A 24,692-nucleotide genomic window follows, 5' to 3' on the forward strand; every position below is an offset into this window, starting at 1 on the left:
AGCACCATTTGTTGAAGAAGCTTTACTCCATTGTATGTTCTTGCCTCTTTTATCAAATGTTAATGGACCATTTGGTTTGGGTCAATTTCTGAGGTTTCTGTTCTGAACCATTGGTCTATATGCCTGTTCTTGTGCCAGTACCAGGCTGTTTTGGTTATAATGGGTTCATAGTATAGTTTGATAATCTGGTATTCTGATCCTTCCAACTTCATCCTTATGATTTCTTTTATGGTTCCATATAAATTTTTGGAGTATTCTAATTCTGTGAAGTATGCCATAGGTACTTTAATAGGGATTGGGTTGAATTTATAGATTACTTTGGTTAGTATAGACATTTTAATGATTTTAATTCTTCCAATTCATAATCATATTATACATTTCTGTTTTTTTGTATCTTACTGTATTTCTTTTTTTCAATGTATTATAGTTTTTCAAGTATAGGTCTTTTACCTCCTTGGTTAAGTTTATTCTTAGGTATTTTATTTTTTGTTGTTGCAATGGTAAATGGGATTGTTTGTTTAGTTTCTCCTTTGGAGAGTTCATTATTGGTATATAAAAATGCCATTGATTTCTGGCTGTTGGTTTTGTATCCTGATATCTTGCCGTATTCATTTATTAAGTACAGTAGTTTCCTGGTGGAGTCTTTAAGGTTTTCTATGTGTAATACCATGTCATCTGTGAACACTGAGAGTTTTACTTCCTCCTTTCTAATTTGGATGCCTTTTATCTCTTCTTTACCAAAATGTTTACTTTTTTTGGTGTGTTTCTTTTAAATAAGCCTTTATTGTTGAAAATATTACGTATGTTCCCTTTTTCCCCCCCTTGACTCCCTCCAGCTCGTCCCCATACTTTTTTGTTAAAAGTTTAAATACTGAAGCAATTTATAACCTCATATACTTGGAGATCATCTTTATTAATCATTTATGTATTTTTCTACATATTTTCTCCCTGTCATTTACATCTTACATTAACATGGTACATTTGTTGATACATTATTGTTAATTAAAGTCTATATTATTCAAACTGCTTTAGTTTTTGTTGTTGTTAGTGTTATTTTGTTAATCCTCACCTGAGGATATTTTTTCCATTGCTTTTTTTAAAGAGAGTGGAAGGGAGGGAGGAACACAGAGAAAGAGAGAGATATTGATGTGAGAGAGATACATTGGTTGCATCCCACACATGCCCCCAGTGGTGCTCTAACCATTGAGCACATTGGCCAAGTTACCTTAGTTTTTTTTGTTTTTGTTTTTGATTTAATATCTTTGTTACATGTTCCTATCCAGCATACCACATTATAATACATTTAGTGGCCATGTCTCCTCTTGGCTCTGATGGTTTCTCAGATTTTTGTTGTTTTTTATGAATTAGTTTTGATAAGTACTGGTCAGATATTTTGTAGAATATCCCTCAATTGGTATATGATATTTTTCTCACTATTAGACTGGTGTTTTGGGGAGGAAGACCACAGAGATAATGTCATTTTCATTAACATCACATCACGGGTATCTACTATCAAAATGGTTTATGACTTTTGATGTTGACCTTGATTGCCTGGCTGAGGTAGTATGTGTCAGATTTCTTCTATAAAGTGACTTCTTTCTCCCCCTTTACAAACTGTGCTCTCTGTAAGGAAGCCACTCTGTGCAGCCCACACCCAAAGAACAGGAGTTATGCAGAGTATCTATGTAAAATTTTTTGAATTCTTCTGCACCAGAGATTTCTTCCCTATTTATTCAGTCATCTCTTTATTTTTTTTATCAGTATGGACTTGATGCAATACTGCTTTATTTTAGTGCTCATCATTTTAGCTGTGGCCACTGGGAAACAAATAACAACAACAAACAAACTGATTTTTTACCAATAGTTCTTTACTTTCTGGCACTACAACAGGCTCCAGGTTTATCTTCTGTATTTCCTGTCCCACCCCTAGAATCAGCCATGTCTCTAAGGAGCCCTATTTTATTTTATTGGACAATGTACTACAATCCATGATCTGGGTCCTAGGCATGTGCACCGCTACTGGGTGTTGCCCTTTAAGCTGACAGAGCAGAAAAATATATATGCATACTTAACTAGTGTATATACACATACCTATAAGTATTTATATATTTAACTTCTCTGTTATATGAAGCTAAATATGAGTGTATAGATATCTGCAATTTTAATCTATTAGCATGTGGATCATTCTAGCCTCCTTTTCTAATGTGTAACTTCAACAGTGAGACACCTGTTTCCTATCTTCTGCCATCCATTGACTTAAATTATTCCAAAAAAAGAAAAAATATATATTCAATCCCAATATACATGTATAACTATCAGAATTATTAATCCATACCTCCATTGACTTGTCTCATATGTTTGTAACAGATTCTGTCACATTCTGCATTCCATCCTTAGATTCTCCAGTCTCTGTATTTTTGCCTTTTCCAGAATATCACATAATATTTTTTAATTTTTATTTTTCAATTACAGTTTACAATCAATATTACTTTAGTTTCAGGTGTACAGCACAGTGGTTAGATAATCATATACTTTACAAAGTGTTCAACACACATGGTTATTGTAATATTATCAACTATATTCCCTATGCTGTACTTTACATCCCTGTGACTATTTTGTAACTATTAATTTGTACTTCTTAATCCATTCATCTTTTTCATCCAATCTGCCCACAGCCCAGATTATAACATAATTAAAATCATACAGTATGTAGCTTTTTTAGACTGTCTTTTTTTGTTGTTTAATCTTTACCCAAGGATATTTTTCCATTGATTTTTAGAGAGAGTGGAAGGGAGGGGGAGAGACAGAGAGAAAGAAACATCGATGTGAAAGAGACACATTGATTAGTTGTGTCCCACACGAACTCTGACCAGGGCCTTGGATCAAGCCTGCATCCAAGGTACGTGTCCTTGACCAGAATCGAAGCCGAGACCCTTCAGTTTGTGGGCCGATGCTCTATCCACTGAGCCAAACTAGTGAGAGCCAGACTGTCTTCTTTCACTTAACACTATGTATTTAAGAGCCTTCCATTTCTTTTTGTGCTGTAATAGTTCATTTTCTTTTATTGCTCAACAACATTTTATTGTATAGATGTTCGTTTACCCATTTACCTATTAAAGGAAATCTTGGTAGCTTTCAGCTTTTGGTGATTATGAATACAGCTGCCGTAAACATTTGTGTGCAGGTTTTATGTGGATATAAGTTTTCGGTTACGTTACATAAATACCTAGAAGTGTGATTGCTGGATGTTGGTAAGATTCAGTTTTTTCTATTTTTATTTAATACTAACCATCATAGCAGCTCTCTTTGAAGACTGCAGTTTACTTGAAAATAAATAATTATTTGATCTTTAACAATTTACTTTGGTATGTTAAAAAGTGGTGCAGCTTCTGCTTTTGCTGTTGGGTTCATTCCCTTTTTCTAGATTAACTACATGTAAATGAAGAGATCCTGGACAGAAAAATGTTATTCTCGCCCTAGCCAGTTTAGCTCAGTGAATAGAGCATCGGCTTGCGAACTAATGGTTCCCAGGTTCAATTCTGGTCAAGGGCACATGCCTGGGTTGTGGGCGCGGTCCAACATGCAGGAGGCAGCCAATCAATGACTTCTTCTCATCATTGATGTTTCTATCTCTCTCTTCCTCTCCCTTCCTCTATGAAATAAATAAAAATATATTTAAAAAAACAGAACGAAAAATTTTATTCTTATTCAGAGGATTTTTTTTTTAAGACATATTTATTCAGCGTCATGATCAGACTATTACTAGCGATCAACAGCATGGATGCGGGGGAAAAAATCTACATTAAAACCCTTGGTTGGAATGCTTTACACTTTCCACAGAACAGAAACTAAAATAACCCGTTATACAATTAGTCACAAATACAGTCCTCGAGTTTTTTTTTGCCCATTCACATGAGTATTGTCTAACATGTCTTCTTTGTAGTGGCTAGGCCCTGACACCACTGTGCTTGGCTGAGTTCACAAATCTGTTGTAACCTGTAGCTTCCCTGTCACTTCTCTGGCTCTCCTCTCCTGTTAAGTTTTGTTTCCTGGCAGAATTAAAACCTGCCACTGCCGTAGCTACTGCTGCTGCTGGAACTGCCATAGCCACCTTGGTTTCGTGGTCTGGCAAAGTATTGACCTTCACCACCATAAAAGCTTGAGCTTCTGCCTCCAAAGTTTTCTCCTTTCACAGGCCCAAAATTTGAAGATTGATTATTGTAATTGCCAAAATCATTGTAGCTTCCACCACCTCCAAAATTGCTTCCATCATTTCCAAATCCATATAGCCATCCCCACTGCCACCGTATCAGCTGCCACCAAAGCCACCTCAACCACTGAAGTTTCCTCCACGACCAAAGTTGTCATTTCCACCAAAACCACCTCCACGACCACCTCCACAGTTTCCAGAACCACTTCGACCTCTTTGGCTGGACGAAGCACTAGCCATCTCTTGCTTAGATAGGGCTTTCTTTACTTCACAGTTGTGGCCATTCACAGTATAGTATTTCTGAATGACAATTTTGTCCACAGAGTCATGATCATCAAAGTTTACAAAAGCAAAGCCCCTCTTTTTGCCTCTGCCTTGGTCAGTCATGATTTCAATCACTTCTATTTTTCCATACTGTTCCAAATAATCTCTTAGGTGATGTTCTTCACCTATACCACCGACAAAAATCTTTTTCACAGTTAAGTGGGCACCAGGTCTTTGAGAATCTTTTCTTGAGGCAACCCTCTTTGGTTCCACAACTCTCCCGTCCACCTTGTGTGGCCTTGCGTTCATGGCTGCATCCACCTCCTCCACAGTGGCATAGGTGACGAACCCAAAGCCTCTGGAGCGCTTGGTGTTTGGATCTCTCATCACCACACAGTCCGTGAGCGTTCCCCATTGCTCAAAATGGCTCCTCAGACTCTCAACGGTTGTTTCAAAGCTCAAACCTCCGATAAAGAGCTTCCACAGCTGCTCCGGCTCTTTGGGAGACTCAGGCTTAGACATGATGACTGCAACAGGGGGAATTCCAACGATGCTTACTCCGCGGTGTTCACCAGCAGAAATCTTATTCAGAGGACTTTTTTAAAAAATTCAGATTGTGTGGGAAATGTCTGTGGTTTGGGAATTTGATCATGAAATGTGGCTCAGAATTGGTTTGTGATAGAGGATAGAATTGCATCTATTTATCTGCTCAATGGCCCTATGAGATAAATAGAAAGGTATACCAGAGATTGACTTACTTGGCATTTACTTAGCATGGGAAGGATTTCAAGGAAGTGGATTGGTTTCTTCCCACCACCGTTGTAATGTGGATTACCAGTATTTTCCTCATTTAGATTTAGGTTCTTATTAGAAATCTGTAAATAGAATTCCTTTTGATATATGAACATTGATGTTGAGACTAGTAGATTGATAAAATTATTGAAATATAGTAATTTCAATTCTGGCTTATAAGTGTTCTTTCAAAGTTAGTAATGAATTGTTGAGGGTATTTGTTGGTTCTAGTTACCTAATCCAACATTGATGAGAGACTTAGTATAAACAGATTTTAATTGGGGAGCAGTTATAAAGAACTAGTGGCCCAGTGAACAGATTCATGTACATTGAAAGGAAATTAATTAGAAGAAAAATTAGTGTGGTAATTACATTACTGTAAAAAAGTACATGTCAAAATAGTATATATAAATAGTATCATAAAATTAAAATACAAAATATTTTAATATCACTATTCACCATTTATAATAGAAGTGTCAGAGATTAAAGAAAATTAGTAAAATGTATATGAAAATAATATATAAATTGATTAAAAAATAAATAACATGATCTAAAAAACAGATGATATGAAAAATAAGAAAAATTATATAAAAACATTGATAAAAACAATGATTGATAAAGTGATTAATAAGTCAATAACACAATGTGACAACAAAAATGTGATATATAAACAACAAAAACATAAAAAGATATAAAAAGAATAAAAACATGATCTATACCACATGTGTCAAACACAAGGCCCGCGGGCCAAATCCGTCCCACCAGGCCTTGCAATGTGGCCCGCACCGCGCTGTCATCACTGCACTCCGCTGCGTTTCCATCACAATGACAGTTTATGACTGTTCAGTAAACCATTCGGCCTGCGATTTAGGCTGGATTTTAGATTTTGGCCCCTTCTCTGATTGAGTTCGACACCCCTAATCTATACTAATAATAGCCTAGGTGGTCATCTTGCCCTCACACATCACAAGAAGGCCATGCACACAGTCGAGGCATGGCCCAGTCGAGGAGATGGGTTGTGGCGGGGAGGGCAGTTGGGGGCGATCAGGCCAGCTAGGGAATAGTTAGCCGTTGATCAGGCTGCCAGGCAGAAGTGGTTAGGGATAATCAGGTGGGCAGGCAGGTGAGTTGTTAGGAACCAGTGGCCCGGATTGTGAGAGGTACATCCAACTGCTGGTTTAGTCCTGATCCCACAGCGATTTGGGCCTAAACTGGCAGTCGGACATCCCCCAAGGGGTCTCAGATTGGAGAGGGTGCAAGCTGGGCTGAGGATCACACACACACACACACACACACACACACACACCATGCACAAATTTCGTGCACCGGGCCTCTAGTATAAAAATAACAAAAACATACAAAAAACAATATTGATAAAAACAATGACTGATAAATTAATCAAACTTATTCTAATATCTCCCTGTACACCACATTAAGGAAAAAACAAAACAAAACACTTTTAGAGTGCTTGACTAATTTCCCTTGTGATGAAGTATTTACAACTTTAACATCACATGCTCTTCGAACCCAAGAGAAAGCAACATTTAATTGACCATGTTGGAAAATGGGTTCAGGTAGTAATATTTCTACTCTGTCTAGAGTTTGTCATTGTGATTTATTAATAGTCTCACAATTGCTGGCATCATGGGAAACTGTCTTCAAATTAATTTAAATGGGAAGCCAGTGTCAGACGGGGACAAATCATTTCTTGGAATCAGAACAATCTTTCCTTCTGCAGATCCTGTTAATACATCAGCTTTGATTATGTTAGGTCACAATCTTTTAATAATAAATCTTTGATAATAAACCCCATTTACTATTTTGATTTCTCAGTAGCATGATGGTTGCACCTACTTTCAATTTTAATTTATGACATAACATTCCAAAAGAGTAATACTATTAAGAAACTCAATGGGCCAAAACTGGTTTGGCTCAATGGATAGAGTGTTGGCCTGCAGACTCAAGAGTCCCAGGTTCGATTCCTGTCAAGGGCATGTACCTTGGTTGCAGACACATCCCCAGTGGGAGGTGTGCAGGAGGTAGCTGATCAATGTTTTTCTCTCATCAATGTTTCTAATTCTCTATCCCTCTCCCTTCCTCTCTGTAAAAAATCAATAAAACATATATATTTTTAAAAATTCAATGGGAAAATTTTTCTTTTCAGCATTATCCATTGAATCAATGGAATCATCACTCAATTGGGTTGAAAATCTCCATCGAGTATAGCCAAAATTTCTTCATTTAATTTATGAATGCTCATTTTTAGGACAAAGAATCACATGTTTAGATATATTTTTAATATTATCTATAGATATACTATTTCCAAAGGTAGCTTCAATAATAGATCTGTTACAAATCATTTCATGGGGGATTTCAGTAATAACCGTTTCTAAATGAAAAGTTTGCCATCTCCAAGTTTTACTAACCATTCACTATAAGCAGAATTCTCTGATCTCATATTTGTTTTCAGAGACAACTATCTGAAACATCCCCAGACAATAAGTACTTTAAACTCATTTGTACTATGGCCAATCACAACACTGAGACACTGTCGAAAATCCCCTCTGAGAACAACTTTCCCTCCAAATACAACATTCAAATTCATAATTTCTCTTAGTAATCTATTTATGGCATTTATAGCATATTGGATGCCATGGTGCATTCATCAATTATGAGAATATGGGTCTTTTTAATGGGTTTAGCAACTTCACTCTTTATGTCGAGTCTAGAAATTGAAGTTTCATTTAATGGAATTGGTAATTTATATTGGGAATAAAAGGTTCTTCCACTGAGAAGTAAATTTGCAGAAATTTCTCTAGACACTGTTGGGTAAAACAGTACCACCACAACCGTAATATAATGTATTAAAACTTTATTTTTTTTTTAATTAAACAAATATTTATTGCTCAGATTATTACAGTTGTTTCTCCTTTTTTCCCCCCCATAGCTCACTTCCACCTGGTTCTCACCCCACCCTCTGCCCTTACCTCCCCTCCCATTGTCCTCATCCATAGGTGTACGATTTTAGTCCGGTCTCTTCCTACACCTCCCACACCCCTTTCCCTCTGATAGTTATCAATCCACTCCCTTTCTTTGCTCCTGATTCTATTATATTCACCAGTTTATTCTGTTCCTCAGATTTTTAATTCACTTGATTTTTAGATTCACTTGTTGATATATATGTATTTGTTGATCATAATTTTTATCTTTACCTTTTTCTTCTTATTCCTCTTCTTAAAGAATATCTTTCAGCATTTCATATAATATAATACTGGTTTGGTGGTGATGAACTCTTTTAGCTTTTTCTTATCTATGAAGTTCTTTATCTGCCTTTCAATTCTGAATAACTTTGCTGAGTAGAGTAATCTTGGTTGTAGGTTCTCGCTATTCCTCACTTTGACTATTTCTTGCCACTCCCGTCTGGTCTGCATAGTTTCTGCTGAAAAATCAGCTGATAGTCCTATGTGTGCTCCCTTATAGGTAGCTAACTGTTTTTCTCTTGCTGCTTTTAATATTCTCTCTTTGTCTTTTGCCCTTGGCATTTTAATTATGATGTGTTTTGGTGTGGTCCTCTTTGGATTCCTTTTGTTCGGGGTTCTGTGTGCTTCCTGGACTTGTAAGTCTATTTCTTTCACTAGGTGGGGAGTTTTCTCTCATTATTTCTTCAAATAGGTTTTTAGTATCTTGCTCTCTCTCTTCTTCTGGCACCTCCATAATTCTGATGTTGGTTCGTTTGAAGTTGTTCCAGAGGCTTTGTACACTACCTTTAATTTTCTGAATTCTCTTCTCTTCTTGCTTCTCCAGAGAAGTGTCCTTTGCCTCTTTGTATTCCAAATCTTTGACTTGATTCTTGCGTTCCTCTAGTCTGCTGTTGGGTCTCTGTATAATATTTTTAATTTCCATCATTGTATGTTTAATTTCTAGTTGGTCCTTTTTCATATCCTCGAGGTTCTCATTAAATTTATCGGCCTTTTCTAGGAAATTCTTGAAAAACCTTATAACCGTGGTTTTGAACTCTGTATCCAATCTTTTGTTCTCCTTCATTTTTTTATTTGAGATCTCTTTCCTTGCTTGGCATTTTCGCTGCTTCCCTGAGTTGGTAGGGTGGCTTTGTGTGCTTGGTGTCCTATATGACCTAGTTGGTCAGCCTCCCCAGTTACCTGAGGTAGACACTCTTGGTGCTCCCCTTTGTGGACTGCGTGTACAGCCTTGTTGTAGTTAAGTCTTGATTGTTGTTGGTATCACTGGGAAGATTGACCTCCAGGCCTATTGGATGTATCAGCTGTGTGTACTCCAGGATACCTTCTGTATTGGAGATAGTCTTATACGATCAGACTTGCAAAATTGCAAAAGCCTCTGAGCTCAGCTTGGATGGGGCAGAGTCTCAGGGCTGAGCTGCCAGTCGTGGCTTCCCGTCAGTCCTGCCCTTGTGCGTGCGCCTCAGACCTCTGCCTTCTGTGGTTCCCGAGTTTCTGCCTGACAGTCCAGATTCCCTGTGCAAGAGTGTGGGTGTCCCAGGGGCTCACCTTGAACTGGGTTTCAGTGCTCAGTGCAGCTGGAACTGGGGATTTGGTGCAGTTAGGGACTTCTGACTCCTTCTGCTATGGAGAGGCATCAGCTACCTCCACAGTCAGACCTCTCTCCACGCACTCACGCGCTGCGGCTCGTGGCTCCCCTGGTCTCCCAGTCTGGTCAGACTCTCTGAGAACACTCACTCGCATGTGACTGTAGACCCTGCCCGCTGTGGCTCCAGCTCTCCTGGTCTCTCAGTCTCTGAGTTTCTGGTGCCTTTCTCTACATTCCAGACTCTATCCGTATGAGCCTGGGTCTATGGGGTTTCGGCCAGGGCTGGGGTTTAGTGTAGTTGGAATGGCTTCAATGCAGCCAGGGGCTTCCTTTTCCCTCTCACCACCCTTCCTTTCTGCGCGAGCGTCTCCCTACATCAGTGCTTTGCGGCTCCCAATCCAATCTGTGAGCCTCTTTCCTTTTTTCTAGTTGTAGACTTTCTGCTCAGCCAGCTTTCCTATGGTTTTGGATGATGTTCGTTCTGTCTTTTAGTTGTTATTTTGAAGTTGTTGTGCCAGGCGGCAGCTTAGGTGCTTGCCTAGGTTGCCATCTTGGTTTCTCTTTGTGTTAAAACTTTATAAAGATGTTTTTCCACTACTGCCTGGACCATCCAAGAAAAAGCATTTGGGGTGTACAGTTTGGTCTTTGATGGCTGAAGTTATAGTCTGTAAGGCTGCCAACTATTCATCATTCAGAGAATTGATCAATGTTTATTTTTAAACTAGAGGCCCAGTGCATGAAATTCATGCACGGGACAGGGGTAGTCCCCTCAGCCCGACCTGCATCCTCTCCAATCTGGGACCCCGTGGGGGATGTCTGACTGCCATTTTAGGCCTGATCCCTGGATTTAAAGTGGCAGTTGGAAATCCCTCACACAATATGAAACCACTGGCTCCTAACTGCTCACCTGCCTGCCTGCTTGATCTAACTGCCCCCCCTCCCCCCTGCTGGCCTGGTCACCCCCAACTGCCCCCCTCTACCGGCCTGATCGCCCTTTACTACCCCTCCTCCCCCCCCCCCCCCCCCCCCCCGCCAGCCTGGTTGCCTCCACCTGCTCCCCATTCCCCATGGCCTGGTTGTCCAACACAGCCTGCTACTCAGTCATTTGGTTGCCCCTCACTAACCCCCCTGCCAGCCTGGTCTCCCCATGCAGCCTATTCAGTTGTCTATTCAATTGCTTAGGCTTTTATTATTATAGATTGCCAGTGCACATCATATATACCATCTGGTCTGAAGATCAGAAAGACGGATGATCGGTCACTTAGCCATATAAATAAATAAATAAATATATTATATAGTTTCTTTGACCTTGGTCATTGAACTGATCACTTAAAGTATTTTCAAGTAGATAAATGAAATTTCATTCTCAGGGAGCAGAGAGATACCACTTGAGATCTGCTAAGGGAACAAGTTTGTGTATTATCTATTCAGTGTGACAGTAAGCCCTCCATCTGAGGTCAGAAAGTTATTTTTTGCCAAGATTCATGGTCCCACTACAACTTTGTAACCACCTTGGATGTACTTTATTTTCCAATAGACTTGAAAATTTTGGTGGTGCTGCTGCTCTAGCCCAAGAAATTCACTGATGCCAGAGCCTAAAATTTGAGAGTTGTAAAGAAAGTCCCAGATATTTTCAGGCACCTCATCATGAAACCCTTCGAGTTTAGCTCTTGTAATTTAACCCTTTGCACTCCACTGTCCCCTCTCGGGGGGCATTGCAGTTTATTAGTGATTACGGGGAATTGAGTTAATTCAACGGACGTTTCCGCCGCAAAGTAGCGTCAAGTAGCTGGTAGCCAATGTCCAGAATGGTTCGGAGTGCAAAGGGTTAATGTTCAGTTGCCCTTTAGCCTGCTAAGTGCAGGACAGAGGTTCCCTTATGATATGTATGTGACAAAAAACAATAAAGAGGGAGAAACCAAGATGGAAGCATAGATAAACACCTAAACTGCTACCTCACACAACAATATCAAAACTACAACTAAAAGACAAAATGCTCACCATCCAACACCACAGGAAATCTGGCTGAGTGGAAATTCTACAACTAGAAGGAAAGCGGAAAGCACACTGAGATTCAGAGGAGCTGCAAAAGGCTGAGGTACAGAGACTAACATGCGGAGAGGATAGGTGGCTGAGTGTGCACCTGGCTTTCTAAAGCGGGAGGGAGAAGGAAGCTCCCAACTGCACTGAACTCCAGTCCCAGGCAAGACACTGGGAAACCAGACTCATTCAGGGGGGATCTGGACTGTCAGGAAAAGAGAAAGCACACTGAGACTCAGGAGCTGCAAAAGGTAGAGGTCCGGAGGCGTGTTCATGCAGAGAGGACTGACTGCTGAATGCATGGGTGGCTGAGTGCATGGCTGGCTTTCTAAAGCGGGAGGTAGACAGAAGCTCCTGACTGCGCTGAACTCCAGTTCTGGGCAAGTTTCTGGGAACCCCTACTCATTCGGGGAGAAACTGGACTGTATGACAGTGGATGAAACTCGAGGGTGGCTTTCTCTCAGAGGTGCTTGTAGCAATTACCAGGGGACACTGAGACCCAGGGACCTCATAGGGCAGGGCTGACAGGAAACCACGGTTATCAGCTCCACCATGAAACTCCACCCCATTCAAGATGAGCACAGAGGCTTTTGCAATTTTGCAAGTCTTGTCCCATAAGGCTGTCTCTAGCACAGAGTTCTCCCAGCGTAGACATAACTGATCCTCACAGCCATTGACCTGGAGGTCAATTCCTCCCAGTGATACCAACAACAATCAAGACTTAATTACAACAAGCTATACACACAGTCCACAAAGGGGTGCACCAAGAGTATCCACCTCAGATAACTGGGGAGGCTAACCCACTGGGCTATATAGGACACCTAGCACACAAAGCTACCCTACCAACTCAGGGAAGCAGTGAAGATGTGGAAAAAAAGAAACAGATCACAAATGAAAGAATTGGAGGAAAGCAAACTACTGGATATAGAGTTCAAAATCACGGTTATAAGGTTTTTCAAGAATTTCCTAGAAAAGGCCGATAAATTTAATGAGAACCTCGAGGATATGAAAAAGGACCAACTAGAAATTAAACATATAATGATGGAAATTAAAAATATTATACAGAGACCCAACAGCAGACTAGAGGAACGCAAGAATCAAGTCAAAGATTTGGAATACAAAGAGGCAATGGACACTTCTCTGGAGAAGCAAGAAGAGAAAAGAATTCAAAAAATTAAAGGTAGTGTACAAAGCCTCTGGGACAACTTCAAACGAACCAACATCAGAATTATGGGGGTGCCAGAAGAAGAGAGAGAGAGCAAGATACTGAAAATCTATTTGAAGAAATAATGACAGAAAACTTCCCCACCTAGTGAAAGAAAAAGACTTACAAGTCCAGGAAGTGCATAGAACCCCAAACAAAAGGAATCCAAAGAGGACTACACCAAGACACATAATTAAAATGCCAGGGGTAAAAGAGAGAGAATATTAAAAGCAGCAAGAGAAAAACAGTTACCTACAAGGGAGCACCCATAGGATTGTCAGCTGATTTCTCAACAGAAATGATGCAAGCCAGATGGGAGTGGCAAGAAATAGTCAAAGTGATGAATAGCAAGAACCTACAACCAAGATTACCCAGCAAAGCTATCATTCAGAATTGAAGAAAAAGCTAGAGTTCATCACCCCCAAATGAGTATTATATGAAATCCTGAAAGGTATTCTTTATGAAGAGGAAGAAGAAAAAGATAAATATAAAAATTATGAACAGCAAATTCATTTCTATCAACAAGTGAATCTAAAAATCAAGTGAATAAAAAAATCTGATGAACAGAATAAACTGAAGAATATAATAGAATCAGGGACATAGAAAGGGAGTGGACTGACAATTTTTGGGAGAAAGCAGAGTGGGTGGTGCGGGAAGAGACTGGACAAAAAGTGTACACTTATGGATGTGGACAGTGGTGGGGAGGTAAGGGCAGAGAGTGGAGTGGGAACCATGGGGAGGGGGGTAAAAGAGGAGCCATTGTAATAATCTGAACAATAAAGATTTATTAAATTTAAAAAGCAAAAAGTGACACTTCAAGAAAAAAGTTGACACTGAGGATTATACAACTAGAGGTCTGGTGCATGAATTTGTACACAGGTGGGGCCCAGCTGGTCTGCACTGATTGGGGCCAATTGGGAGGGGATGCAGGAGGTTGTCTGGCTGGTCCTGCCCCTGATCAGAATGGGGGACCTATTTGGGTGTGGGGCTGGCCAGGGGGAGGGGCCATAGGCCTTGGTGGGCCAGCTCCACCTCCGACTGTGTGGGTGTTGGATCGGGGGCAGGGCTGGTTGGTTGGAGGGGCCCCGGGCTGTTGGTGGACCACCCATATCCCCTGGTCGAACTCCTTGTCGAGGGGACAATTTGCATATTACCCTTTTATTATATAAGACTAGAGGCCCAGTGAATAAATTCATGCATGGATGGGGTCCAGCCGGCCAGCCCCAATGGAGGCCCATTAGGCTGGGCCACCAGGGGGAAGGGGCTGTGGGTGGTTGGCCAGCCCCTGATCAGGGTATTATTGGCTGATTAGGGGTGGGTCATTTGGGGGGGCCACGGGTAGTTCGCTAGTCAGCCCTGCCCCTAGTTGTGGTGTTGGGGGCCGATTGGGGTTTGGATCAGGCTGGTTGGTTGCCATAGTGCACATCATAGCCACTAGTCATTCTGGTCATTCCACCATTCTGGTCACTGGGCTTTTATATATACATACTATGGCCCCAGTACACAAAATTTGTGCAGGGGGTTGTGTTTCTCAGCCCAGCTTCTCCAATCTGGACCCCATTGGACATCTCTCACAACCCAGGACTGCTGGCTCCCAACTGCTCACCTCCCTGCCTTCTTGATTGCCCCTAACTGCTTCTGCCTGCTAGTCTGATCACCCCCTAACCACTCCCCTGCCAACCTGATTGATGCCTAACTGCTCCCCTGCCAGCCTGTTTGCCCCTAACTGCCCTCCCTGAAGACCTAGTCAACCCCAACTGTCCTCCCCTGCAGGCTTGGGTCCCTCCCAGGTGCCCTTCTCTGTGGCCCAGTCGCCCCCAACTTTCCTCCTCTGCTGGCCTTGTCACTCCTAACTGCCCTCCCCTGCAGGCTTGATCACCCCTAACTGCCCTCCCTTGCAGGCCTGGTCCCTCCCAACTCCCTCCCCTGCTGGCCATTTTGTGTCCACATGAGGGCAGGATCTTTGACCACATGGGGCAGCCATCTTGTGTGTTGGAGTGATGGTCAATTTGCATATTACTCTTTTATTAGATAGCATATATACAATATGTATGTATGTATGTATGTATGTATGTATGTATGTATGTTGGTTTGTTTTGTTATCCTAGCCAATGGGCTGGCAACAAAATGGCAAAGAGAAGACCACTTGCTTCCTGTCATAATACATATTTGAAAGGTAAAGAAATCTGGGAAGCACTGTTTATCTTTTCCAAGGGATATGCTTTTCTCTCCCAGTGACCAAAGGTCAGTTTGATACAGCTAGGCCCTTTAGTCAAGTAAGTCAAGTATTGAGGTAGCTTTTTCATCTAGGATTTTTCAATATTTGTATTAAAATATGAGGAAAGAAAAGAATAAGACACAGTTACCTTTAATTTATTTTACATTCTTTTAACTTTCTCTTGCTGACCCTTGATGTCAGTAATTCCTCTTAGAAATTTATTTCTCTCTCTGCTTCCCTGACAGTATTTAGAATATAGTTGGTCTTTAGTGTATATTTGTCAAATGAATGAATGGAGATCTTTAGGCAGAGAGCACAAGAAAATACCTGACACTTTCTAAAAACATAGCTCTGGGGTTGGTTGCAATTTGTTTGTGGAGTCCTTAATGCTGAGCCAAAAATGGTTTCCCATTTTACTATTTGACCCTTGCTTTTCTCCATTGATTAATTGCTTGTCTTTATTTGTTGTGATAAATCCAGGATAGCTCATTATCAGTTGGTTGGGCCATATTAGACATGACTGAATTCCTTTTCTCGGAAGCCCTTGCCACGTACCCCTTCTTATATTATTACTAGAGACCTGATGCATAAAGATTTGTGCAAGAATGGGCCTTCCTTCCCCCTGGCTGCCAACTCTCTGCCTTTGCTCCAGCTGGAGCTGCCTATCTGCCTTCCACACTGTCCAGAGGCTCAGAGCAGCTAGGGCGGTGCAGAACTTCTGCATCGTCACCATGTTGATGATGCAAACGTCCTGCCATCTTTGTTGGATTGATTTGCATACTGACTCCTGATTGGCCAGTGGGTGTATGGTCAATTGCATCTTTTTTGTTAGTGTAGACTAGAGCCCCGATGCATGAAATTCATGCATGGGGGAGAAAGGTTTCCCACAGCCTGGCTTGCACCCTCTTGCAATTCTGAGAACCCTCAGGGGATGTCCAACTGTCAGTTTAAGCCTGATCTCACAGGGCATCCTTCTCACCATCTGGGACTGCTGGCTCCTAAACACTCACCTGCCTGATAGCCCATAACCACTCTCCTGCCTGTCTGATCACCCCTAACAACTTTCCTGCCTGCCTCATTGCCCCTAACTACTCTGTCTGGCTTGCCTCATTGCACCTAACCATCTCTGCCTCAGTCCCTGCCACTGCGCTTCATCCAGAAGGATGTCCACAATGATGTCTGGAAGGTCGTTCAGCTGACAGAACTAATTAGCATATTACACTTTTATTATTATAGATCGACAACTCATCTTCCTTTACTTTTCAGTCACATAACACACTTGCCATAGTTTTTGCTGGTTCCCTTTCTTTCTCATAGTTAATCTCAAGTTGCCTTTTCTTTATAATCTTTTAGACTTTTAATTTTTATTGTTTGTGTTGATGTGGTTCTTTTCATTCCTAAATTCAGTAGAGATTTGTATACTTATGGTATACCAGTAGTATTGCGTGACAGGTTCTGCCCACTGTTAGCTTACATGCTGCTTGGAAAGTTAGCATAAGAACACAGATAACTACAGAACAAAGTACCGTATTTTTCGGACCATAAGATGCACTTTTTCCCCCCAGAAGTGGGGGGAAAAAGTCCCTGCGACTTATGGTCCAAATATAGCCTACACATATACTTTTAAAAAAAAAGTTTTTTTTACTTGCCCGGCTTTGTGTGGTCTCTGTGTGCTTGCCCAGCTCTAAAATGGTTCTAAATGCTGCTGTTTACTTTACAGGGTTGATTACATGTGTTTATGACTGTGATGTTGGGTTTTAATGCACATAAAATATTTTAGGACACTATTTGTTTCAAAATCTTTTTTTCTTCATTTCCCTTCTCTAAAAACTGTTGCGTCTTATGGTCCGGAGCGTCTTATGGTCCGAAAAATACTGTAAGTAGTGTAGCTACAAGTGGTCAAATATGAGTGATTTTTCAGCTGGAGTTATCAGAGATCATATGTTTGGGCTGTGTCTATAACAATAAAAATGAGAAATACCTTAAAAGTTCATCAGTATGCCAAAACCGTTTTTGGCTCAGTGGATAGAGCATCAGCCTGCGGACTGGAAGGTCCCAGGTTCGATTCCAGTCAAGGGCATGTACCTTGGTTGAGGACACATCCTCGGTAGGGGGTGCGCAAGAGGCAGCTGATTGATGATTCTCTCTCATCAATATGTCTAACTTTCTATCCCTCTCTTCCTCTCTGTAAAAAAATCAATAAAATATGTTTTGTAAAAAAGTTCATCAGTACATATATACAGTATATACAGCCGTGGGCAAAAGTAGGTTTACAGTTTTATGTGAAATGTATTATTGTTTATTAATTATTATATTATTGTACTTTCCATATCACTGACTGTAACCCCACTTTTGCCCCACCCTATATCAATATGGTATCTATAATTTATGCAGCCAAAAAAAATATTTGGAGAAATATTTTATGAAACAGTAAGATGCTATACTAACTAAGAAGGCAGGATACAAAACTTCATAAGATTAATGCATAGCCTTAATGGGTTTGACTCAGTGGATAGAGTGTTGGCCTGCAGACACAAGGGTCCCAGGTTCGATTCCTGTCAAGGGCATGTACCTTGGTTGCGGGTACATCCCCAGTAGGGGCTGTGCAGGAGGCAGCTGATCAATGTTTCTCTGTCATTGATGTTTCTAACACTCTATCCCTCTCCCTTCCTCTCTGTAAAAAATCAATAAAATATATTTTTTATAAAAGGAAAAAAATGCGTATTTTTAACTAAATGGAAATATATCAAAATGTTAAGTGAATTATCTGTAACTTTCTATATATTTTATGCATTATCCACTATGAACATTAACAAAATGTTTTTTTTTGTTTGTTTTGTTTTTTTTACAAAATGTTATTTTTTAAAAAGAAATAATTATTTGCTGTTGCTTTCTAATTTCATTTTTTACCATTGTACTGCATTGAATGGGTTTTTTGCTTTTGCCTTATATGCTCTTTTTATAGATATAACTAAAGGCCCAGTGCACAAATTCATTCATTTGAGGGGGAGGGGTGCGGCCCCTCAGCCCGGCTTGTGTCCTCTCACAGTCTGGGAGCCCTGCAATTGATCACCTCAAAGAGGTAGGCCCTACCCACCCAGCCGGGGATCTGTGATGGATCTCCCCATGCAGAGGGAGACCCGGCCTACCTGCAGCCGCTGTTGCCTCAGGTAGCCTGGGTCTCCCTCTTTGGGGCAATCTATTGAGGGCCTCTACCAATAATCTCCCTAATGATATAGGCCCTGCCCAGCCAGCCAGGGCTCCAGGCTGGATCATCCCCACAGAGAGGCCCCACCCACTCGCAGCGTAGCCTGGGCCTCCGTCTTTAGGGCAATCATGGAGCCTCTTGATTGATTGATCACCCCACTGGCTGGAGACCTGGGCCTTGCTCTGCAGGGTGATCATACAGGAGGCAGCCAATCAATGATTCTCTCTCATCATTGATGTTTTTATCTCTCCCTCTCCCTTCCTCTCTGAAATAAAGTTGTTTAAAAAAAAAAGTTAACCTATGGACCAAGGAGGTCACAGGTCAGAGTATATGCCCAGGTTGCAGGCCCAATCCCCAAGGAGAAGCGTGCAGGAGGTAGCTGATTGATGATTCTCTCTTATTATTGATGTCTCTATATCTCCCTCTCCCTTCCTCTTTGAAATCAATAAAATTATATTTAAAAATAACGATGTATAATGGGAGATGTATATCTGTCTTAGAATCTGAAATCTGTCTAAACCAGGGATTCCAAGCCACTGGGCTCTAGCCTAGTGCCAAATTAAAACTCAGAAGGTTGTTTGTGTGGTAAGATAGAGTTAAGAGCTGGTTGAATAGTATCTTCCTCCCTAACTGGTTTGGCTCAGTGGATAGAGCGTCGGCCTGTGGACTGAAAGGTCCCAGGTTCGATTCCAGTCAAGGACATGTACCTTGGTTGCGGGCACATCCCCAGTAGGAGGTGTGCAGGAGACAGCTGACCAATGTTTCTCTCTCATTGATGTTTCTAACTCTCTATCCCTCTCCCTTCCTCTCTGTAAAAAGTCAATAAAATATACATTTTTTAAAATAGTATCTTTTAAAAAAAAATAGTACCTGCCACATTGGAGTATTCTTTCTTAATTACTTTTTAAAAATATATTTTATTTATTTTTTACAGAGAGGAAGGGAGAGGGATAGTTAGAAACATCAAAGAGAGAGAATCATCGATCAGCTGCCTCTTGCACGCCCCCCACTGGGGATGTGCCCGCAACCAAGGTGCATGCTCTTGACCGGAATCCAACCTGGGATCCTTGAGTCCACAGGCCAATGCTCTATCCACTGAGCCGAACCAGTTTCGGCTCTTTCTTAATTACTTAACATTCAGAATCAACCCACCCAGACTACTGTATTTTTGCCCTTTCACTTTTTTTTTTTTTTAATATATTTTATTGATTTTGTACAGAGAGGAAGGAAGAGAGATAGAGAGTTAGAAACATCGATGAGAGAGAGTCCTGCACACCCCCACCTGGGGATATGCCTGCAACCAAGGTACATGCCCTTGACCGGAATCGAACCTGGGACCTTTCAGTCCCCAGGCCAACGCTCTATCCATTGAGCTAAACTGGTTTTGGCTGCCCTTTCACTTTTTGATATTCAGTTGTCAAAAAAGCCTCTCTCAGTCCTGGCCTGTGTTGCTCAGATGATTGGAGCATTGTCCTGTACACAGAAAGGTGGCAGGTTCAATTTCCAGTCAGGGCACATACCCACGTTGTGTTTGATTCCTAGTCAGGGTACAAGGTATGTTCAAGAGTCAACTGACCAAGTTTCTCTCACAATGATGTTTTTATCTCTCTCAAATAAATTTTTAAAATATTAAGCCCTGGCCATTGTTGCTCAGTAGTTGGAGTGTTATCCTGCGTAGGGTGGTGGGTTTGATTCCCCATCAAGGGCACATACTTGGATTGCAGGTTCAATCCCCTACCCAGTTGGGGCACGTGCAGAAGGCAACCAATCAATGTGTCTTTCTCACATCAATGTCTGTCTGTCCCTCCCTCCCTCCCTCCATTCCTCCCTTCTTCCCTCCCTTCCACTCTCTAAAAATCAATTGTGGTGGGGGAGGGGGGAATATCCTTAGGTGAGGATTGTAACAACAACAACAATTTGTTTTTAAAAGCCTCTGTCATTACCAGTTTCCTTCTGAAGAGAGAACTGGTTTAAATTTCCAGAAGTTCTGCTTAGTTTCTTTTGTTGTTGTTGTTATTATTATTTAATCTTCACCCACAGGTATGTTTTTTATTGATTCTAGAGGGAGAGAGAGAAACATTGATTGGCTGCCTTTTATTCACACCTGACCAGGGATTGAACCCGTAACCTGGGCATGTGTTCTGACCTGGAACTTGGTATTATGCTCTAATCAAGTGAACCACACCAGCCAGGGCAATTCTGCTTATTTTATGTTCACTATTACTTGGGTAGTATGTGAAGTCTATTCATTAAATTTGTGGTAGTTTGTGCTACTTAATATGATTGAAGAATAGCTTACCATCTTCACTTTGATTCCTGTAACACTCTCCACAAAAAACTAATGCATTTTCCACTTCCACTGAGCACTTTTCTGTGGGCACACTGACTTTAGTTCCTATTTTTTCTCCAGGGTCGTCTAGTAGCAGGCACCCAAACCAGGCAACTCCAAAGAAAAGTGGTTTAAAGAATGGCCAAATGAAGAATAAAGATGACGAGTGCTTTGGGGATGATATTGAAGAGATCCCAGACACAGATTTTGATTTTGAAGGGAACCTAGCCCTATTTGACAAGGCAGCTGTGTTTGAGGAGATTGATACATATGAGAGGAGAAGCGGTACCCGTTCCAGGGGTATTCCAAATGAAAGGCCTGCTCGGTACCGCCACGATGAGAACATCCTGGAGTCAGAGCCCATAGTGTACCGACGGATCACAGTGCCCCACAATGTGAGCAAGGAGTTCTGCACAGGTGAGTTGCACCAGATTCCACATCCTTCTGGCTGCTGTCCCCTTCCTATTTTGCTTGAAGCAGAATGACCCAGATTCTGACTCAGAGTCTTATAGTAGGAATTAACTAAAGTGGCTTGGTGTTTGGCCATTATTATTTTTCTTGGGGATTCTGGCCAATATAACATAATTACCTACCATTGTAGGGGAGTTGATTTCTCTACATATCCATTTATATATCCTGCATCTGGCAGAATCTGTTCTGCAGTTAATTTAGTACTAGAGGCCAGTGCACAAAATTCATGCATGGGTAGGGTCCCTAGGCCTGGCTGGCAACCAGGGCCAATCTATGGGTGACCAGCAGGGCAATAGGGGCCCCCTATTGCACCCACCTGGGCTGGCCTGGCACCTCCCTCTGCAGGGGGGGACACTGGCACCTGTCTTGGCTGGCAGCCTGGCGCTGTTCCCCCACTCCTCCTGCCATTGCCGGTCGGGCCTACGGGCTGGGGACAGCTCCTGCGTCGCGCATCTGCCCCTGGTGGTCAGTGCGCATCAGAGCCATCAGTCGTTCTGTTGTTCAGTTGATTTACATATTAAGGTTTTATTATATAGGATGTTTATTATATAGGATGTTTATAGAATGTCAAGGCATAGGGGCCAACTATCTATATTCACATAAATCCAGTCTATTTTCACTTTGGCTTCCCTGTTACTGCCTGAACATTCTAGCAGAAGTTCAACTTTTCTTCACTAATTATTTGCTGTGGTAAAAAACAGTTGTAAATGGATGTTTGAAACCTCTGGTTAACACTAGGGTTTCGGTAAATTACATTTGTGCTACACTGTCTTCATCTCCTGCTAGCCCTAGTCATTGAGAGTTGACTAGTCATAATTGTCATATAACAAAACAGCACCTTGGTAATTATGTCACTGTAGTATATGAGATAGTCTAGTCTGTTACTCCAGTGCTTTTTAAGTTTTGGGGTGTTTTTTTTTAGCAGTAGAGTCTTCAAGCATGTAAAAGCAGCTGTGGGAGAAGTGGTCTACCTCATCCTTGTCCCTTCCTCCCAAATCACACTCTTAACTGGGCTTCTTGGAATACAGTTTGAAAATCATTGTTATTAAATGATTTTAAGCTAAAGGTGGAATCCTAATCATTTTAATAAGTAGAAAAGGAACTGAGTAATTGGTTTGAGGTTTTGAGTGTAAATTTTGAATTCTAGTAATGTTTATAGAGAGAATTATGGAGACAGCTTAATTACATGGAGAAGAATCAGATCTGGCATAGCTTTTTTTTTTTTTTAATATGTTTTTATTGATTTCAGAGAGAAGAAGGGATAGGGAGAGAGAGAAACATCAATGATGAAAATCATCAGTCGGCTTCCTCCTGCACAGCCCCTAGTGGTGATTGAGCCCACAACCCAGATATGTGCCCTGACCGGGAATTGAAATGTGCATGGTGGGCGCTCAACTACTGAGCAACACCAGCCAGGCTGGCATGGCTTTTTGTAGACAGCTATAGAGCTCTGTTGTATTTGGTTTTGCTGAGTGTAGCAGTTTGTGCTTACTTTTCATGTGAAAGGAAAAAAAGCAGAATGTCAAGCTAAGAAAGACTCCTAAATTGTTTCCATCTTTTACTAGCAGACTCCGTCGGAGGTGACTCTTTACTATGGTGCCTCTAGACTACTTAAGGTAGTTTCCTTAAGTGGCATTGAGTGTATCTTGCTGAACTCCTTTGATTTTTACCACCTATATAAAGGCAAACAGTGTAGTTCAGAATCAGGCTTAATTTAACTGGCCAGGTTTTAAGTTTTTCTTATTTATTTATTTATTTTAATATTTTATTGATTTTTTACAGAGAGGAAGGGAGAGAGATAGAGAGCTAGAAACATCGATGAGAGAGAAACATCCACCAGCTGCCTCCTGCACACCCTCAATCGGGGATGTGCCCGCAACCAATGTACATGCCTTTGACCGGAATCGAACCTGGGACCTTTCAGTCCGCAGACCGACGCTCTGCCACTGAGCCAAACCGGTTTCGGCAGGTTTTAAGTTTTTCAAAGGCAGCTATCATCCAGCAGTTCAGATAGTACCTTAGATCCTGCCATCCATCTACCTCTGACTGCTCTCCTTTTACTGCCTCTACTGGTAGCTCTCTGGATTGAGGGGGTTGGTCATTCAGTATGTGATTTCCCTGGAATTCCTGAGCTCAGGGGAGATGACAGCCTGCCTTGGAGTAAAGTAACTAACAGGGAGAGAATAACAGAATCAGTAAAGTGTCAACAGTGCTAAGGAGTTGGAAATAAGCCCTTTTGCATAGCAGAGTCTAGGTCGGAAAAGGAGTCAGCAAACAGTTAATCTTGATGAGCAGTTTCTACAGGTGATTTTAAAAAATATATATTTTATTAATTTATTTTTTTTTTTTTACAGAGAGGAAGAGATAGGAATAGAGAGCTAGAAACATCAATGAGAGAGAAACATTGATCAGCTGCCTCTTGCACACACCCCACTGGGGATATGCCCACAATCAAGGTACATGCCCTTGACCAGAATTGAACCTGGGACCTTTCAGTTCACAGGCTAATGCTCTGTCCACTGAGCCAAACCAGTTAGGGTTCTATAGGTGATTTTTATCTCAGCTTCAGATCCAAGGCATAAATAAGCCTCAAAGCAGGTTTTACTGAATATTATTCAGATAGTGTTGGGGACACTTTTCCAATTGGATCCACTATTTAAATGTTAGGATCAGAATAAGGCACACTATCTGAAATATGTGGAGAAACAACCTAGGTTTATACAATGTTAGTGTTTGGTTACTTGCTTACCTAGTATAATTTTTTCATTTTACAGATGAGGACATTGAAGCCCAGAGTGTAAAGGCTCTTAAAAACTTGATCCTATTTACTTTCCTCTTCTGAATGCAGTTAACAAGGAAGGAGAATATAGTATAAGAAGGGCAGTTTAATGGCAAAATAGACTGTAGTCTTTTCTCTTTAGTATGCCCTCAGACATTGGCCAACTTAGATTAGCCATTACACAAAAAGTGGCTTGAATAACTCCTCAATCTCCTAGCCTTGTGGCTTTCATGTTCTAGAATAGGGGTATCGAACTCAATCAGAGAAGGGGCCAAAATCTAAAATCCAGCCTAAATCGTGGGCCGAATGGTTTACTGAACAGTCATAAACTGTCATTGTGATGGAAACGCAGTGGAGTGCAGTGATGACAGCGCAGTGTGGGCCACATTGCAAGGCCTGGCGGGACGGATTTGGCCCGCGGGCCTTGTGTTTGACACATGTGTTCTAGAACCTCAGATACTTGTTTTCTACTAACCCCCAGACCCAGAGAGGCAACAGAAGAACAAGTAACTACCCATTGGGTGATGGCTGGGTTTTTAGGTTCTGAGAGCTCGGTGCTGGTATTCCATATAGATACTACTGCCAAGTGGTGTTAACGGTTTCTAAGCCAT

General features: G+C 41.4%; 1 protein-coding gene and 1 pseudogene across 8 annotated transcripts in view; one reads left to right on the forward strand and one right to left on the reverse strand.

Annotated features, from left to right (window-relative positions):
* EDC3 (enhancer of mRNA decapping 3) overlaps positions 1-24,692 on the forward strand; it is a 79,268-nt gene that overhangs the window by 35,678 nt on the left and 18,898 nt on the right. For all 8 annotated transcript variants that reach the window (XM_036455970.2, XM_036455932.2, XM_045586938.1 and 5 more), the window contains one exon: positions 20,913-21,248. In XM_036455970.2, the coding sequence (XP_036311863.1) occupies positions 20,913-21,248 (336 nt within the window). The remainder of the gene's footprint in view (positions 1-20,912; positions 21,249-24,692) is intronic.
* On the reverse strand, positions 3,861-5,063 carry LOC118728945 (annotated as a pseudogene).

The sequence above is a fragment of the Pipistrellus kuhlii genome, unplaced genomic scaffold (genome assembly GCF_014108245.1).
Source record: "Pipistrellus kuhlii isolate mPipKuh1 unplaced genomic scaffold, mPipKuh1.p scaffold_m20_p_1, whole genome shotgun sequence".
Classification (NCBI taxonomy): Eukaryota; Metazoa; Chordata; class Mammalia; order Chiroptera; family Vespertilionidae; genus Pipistrellus; species Pipistrellus kuhlii.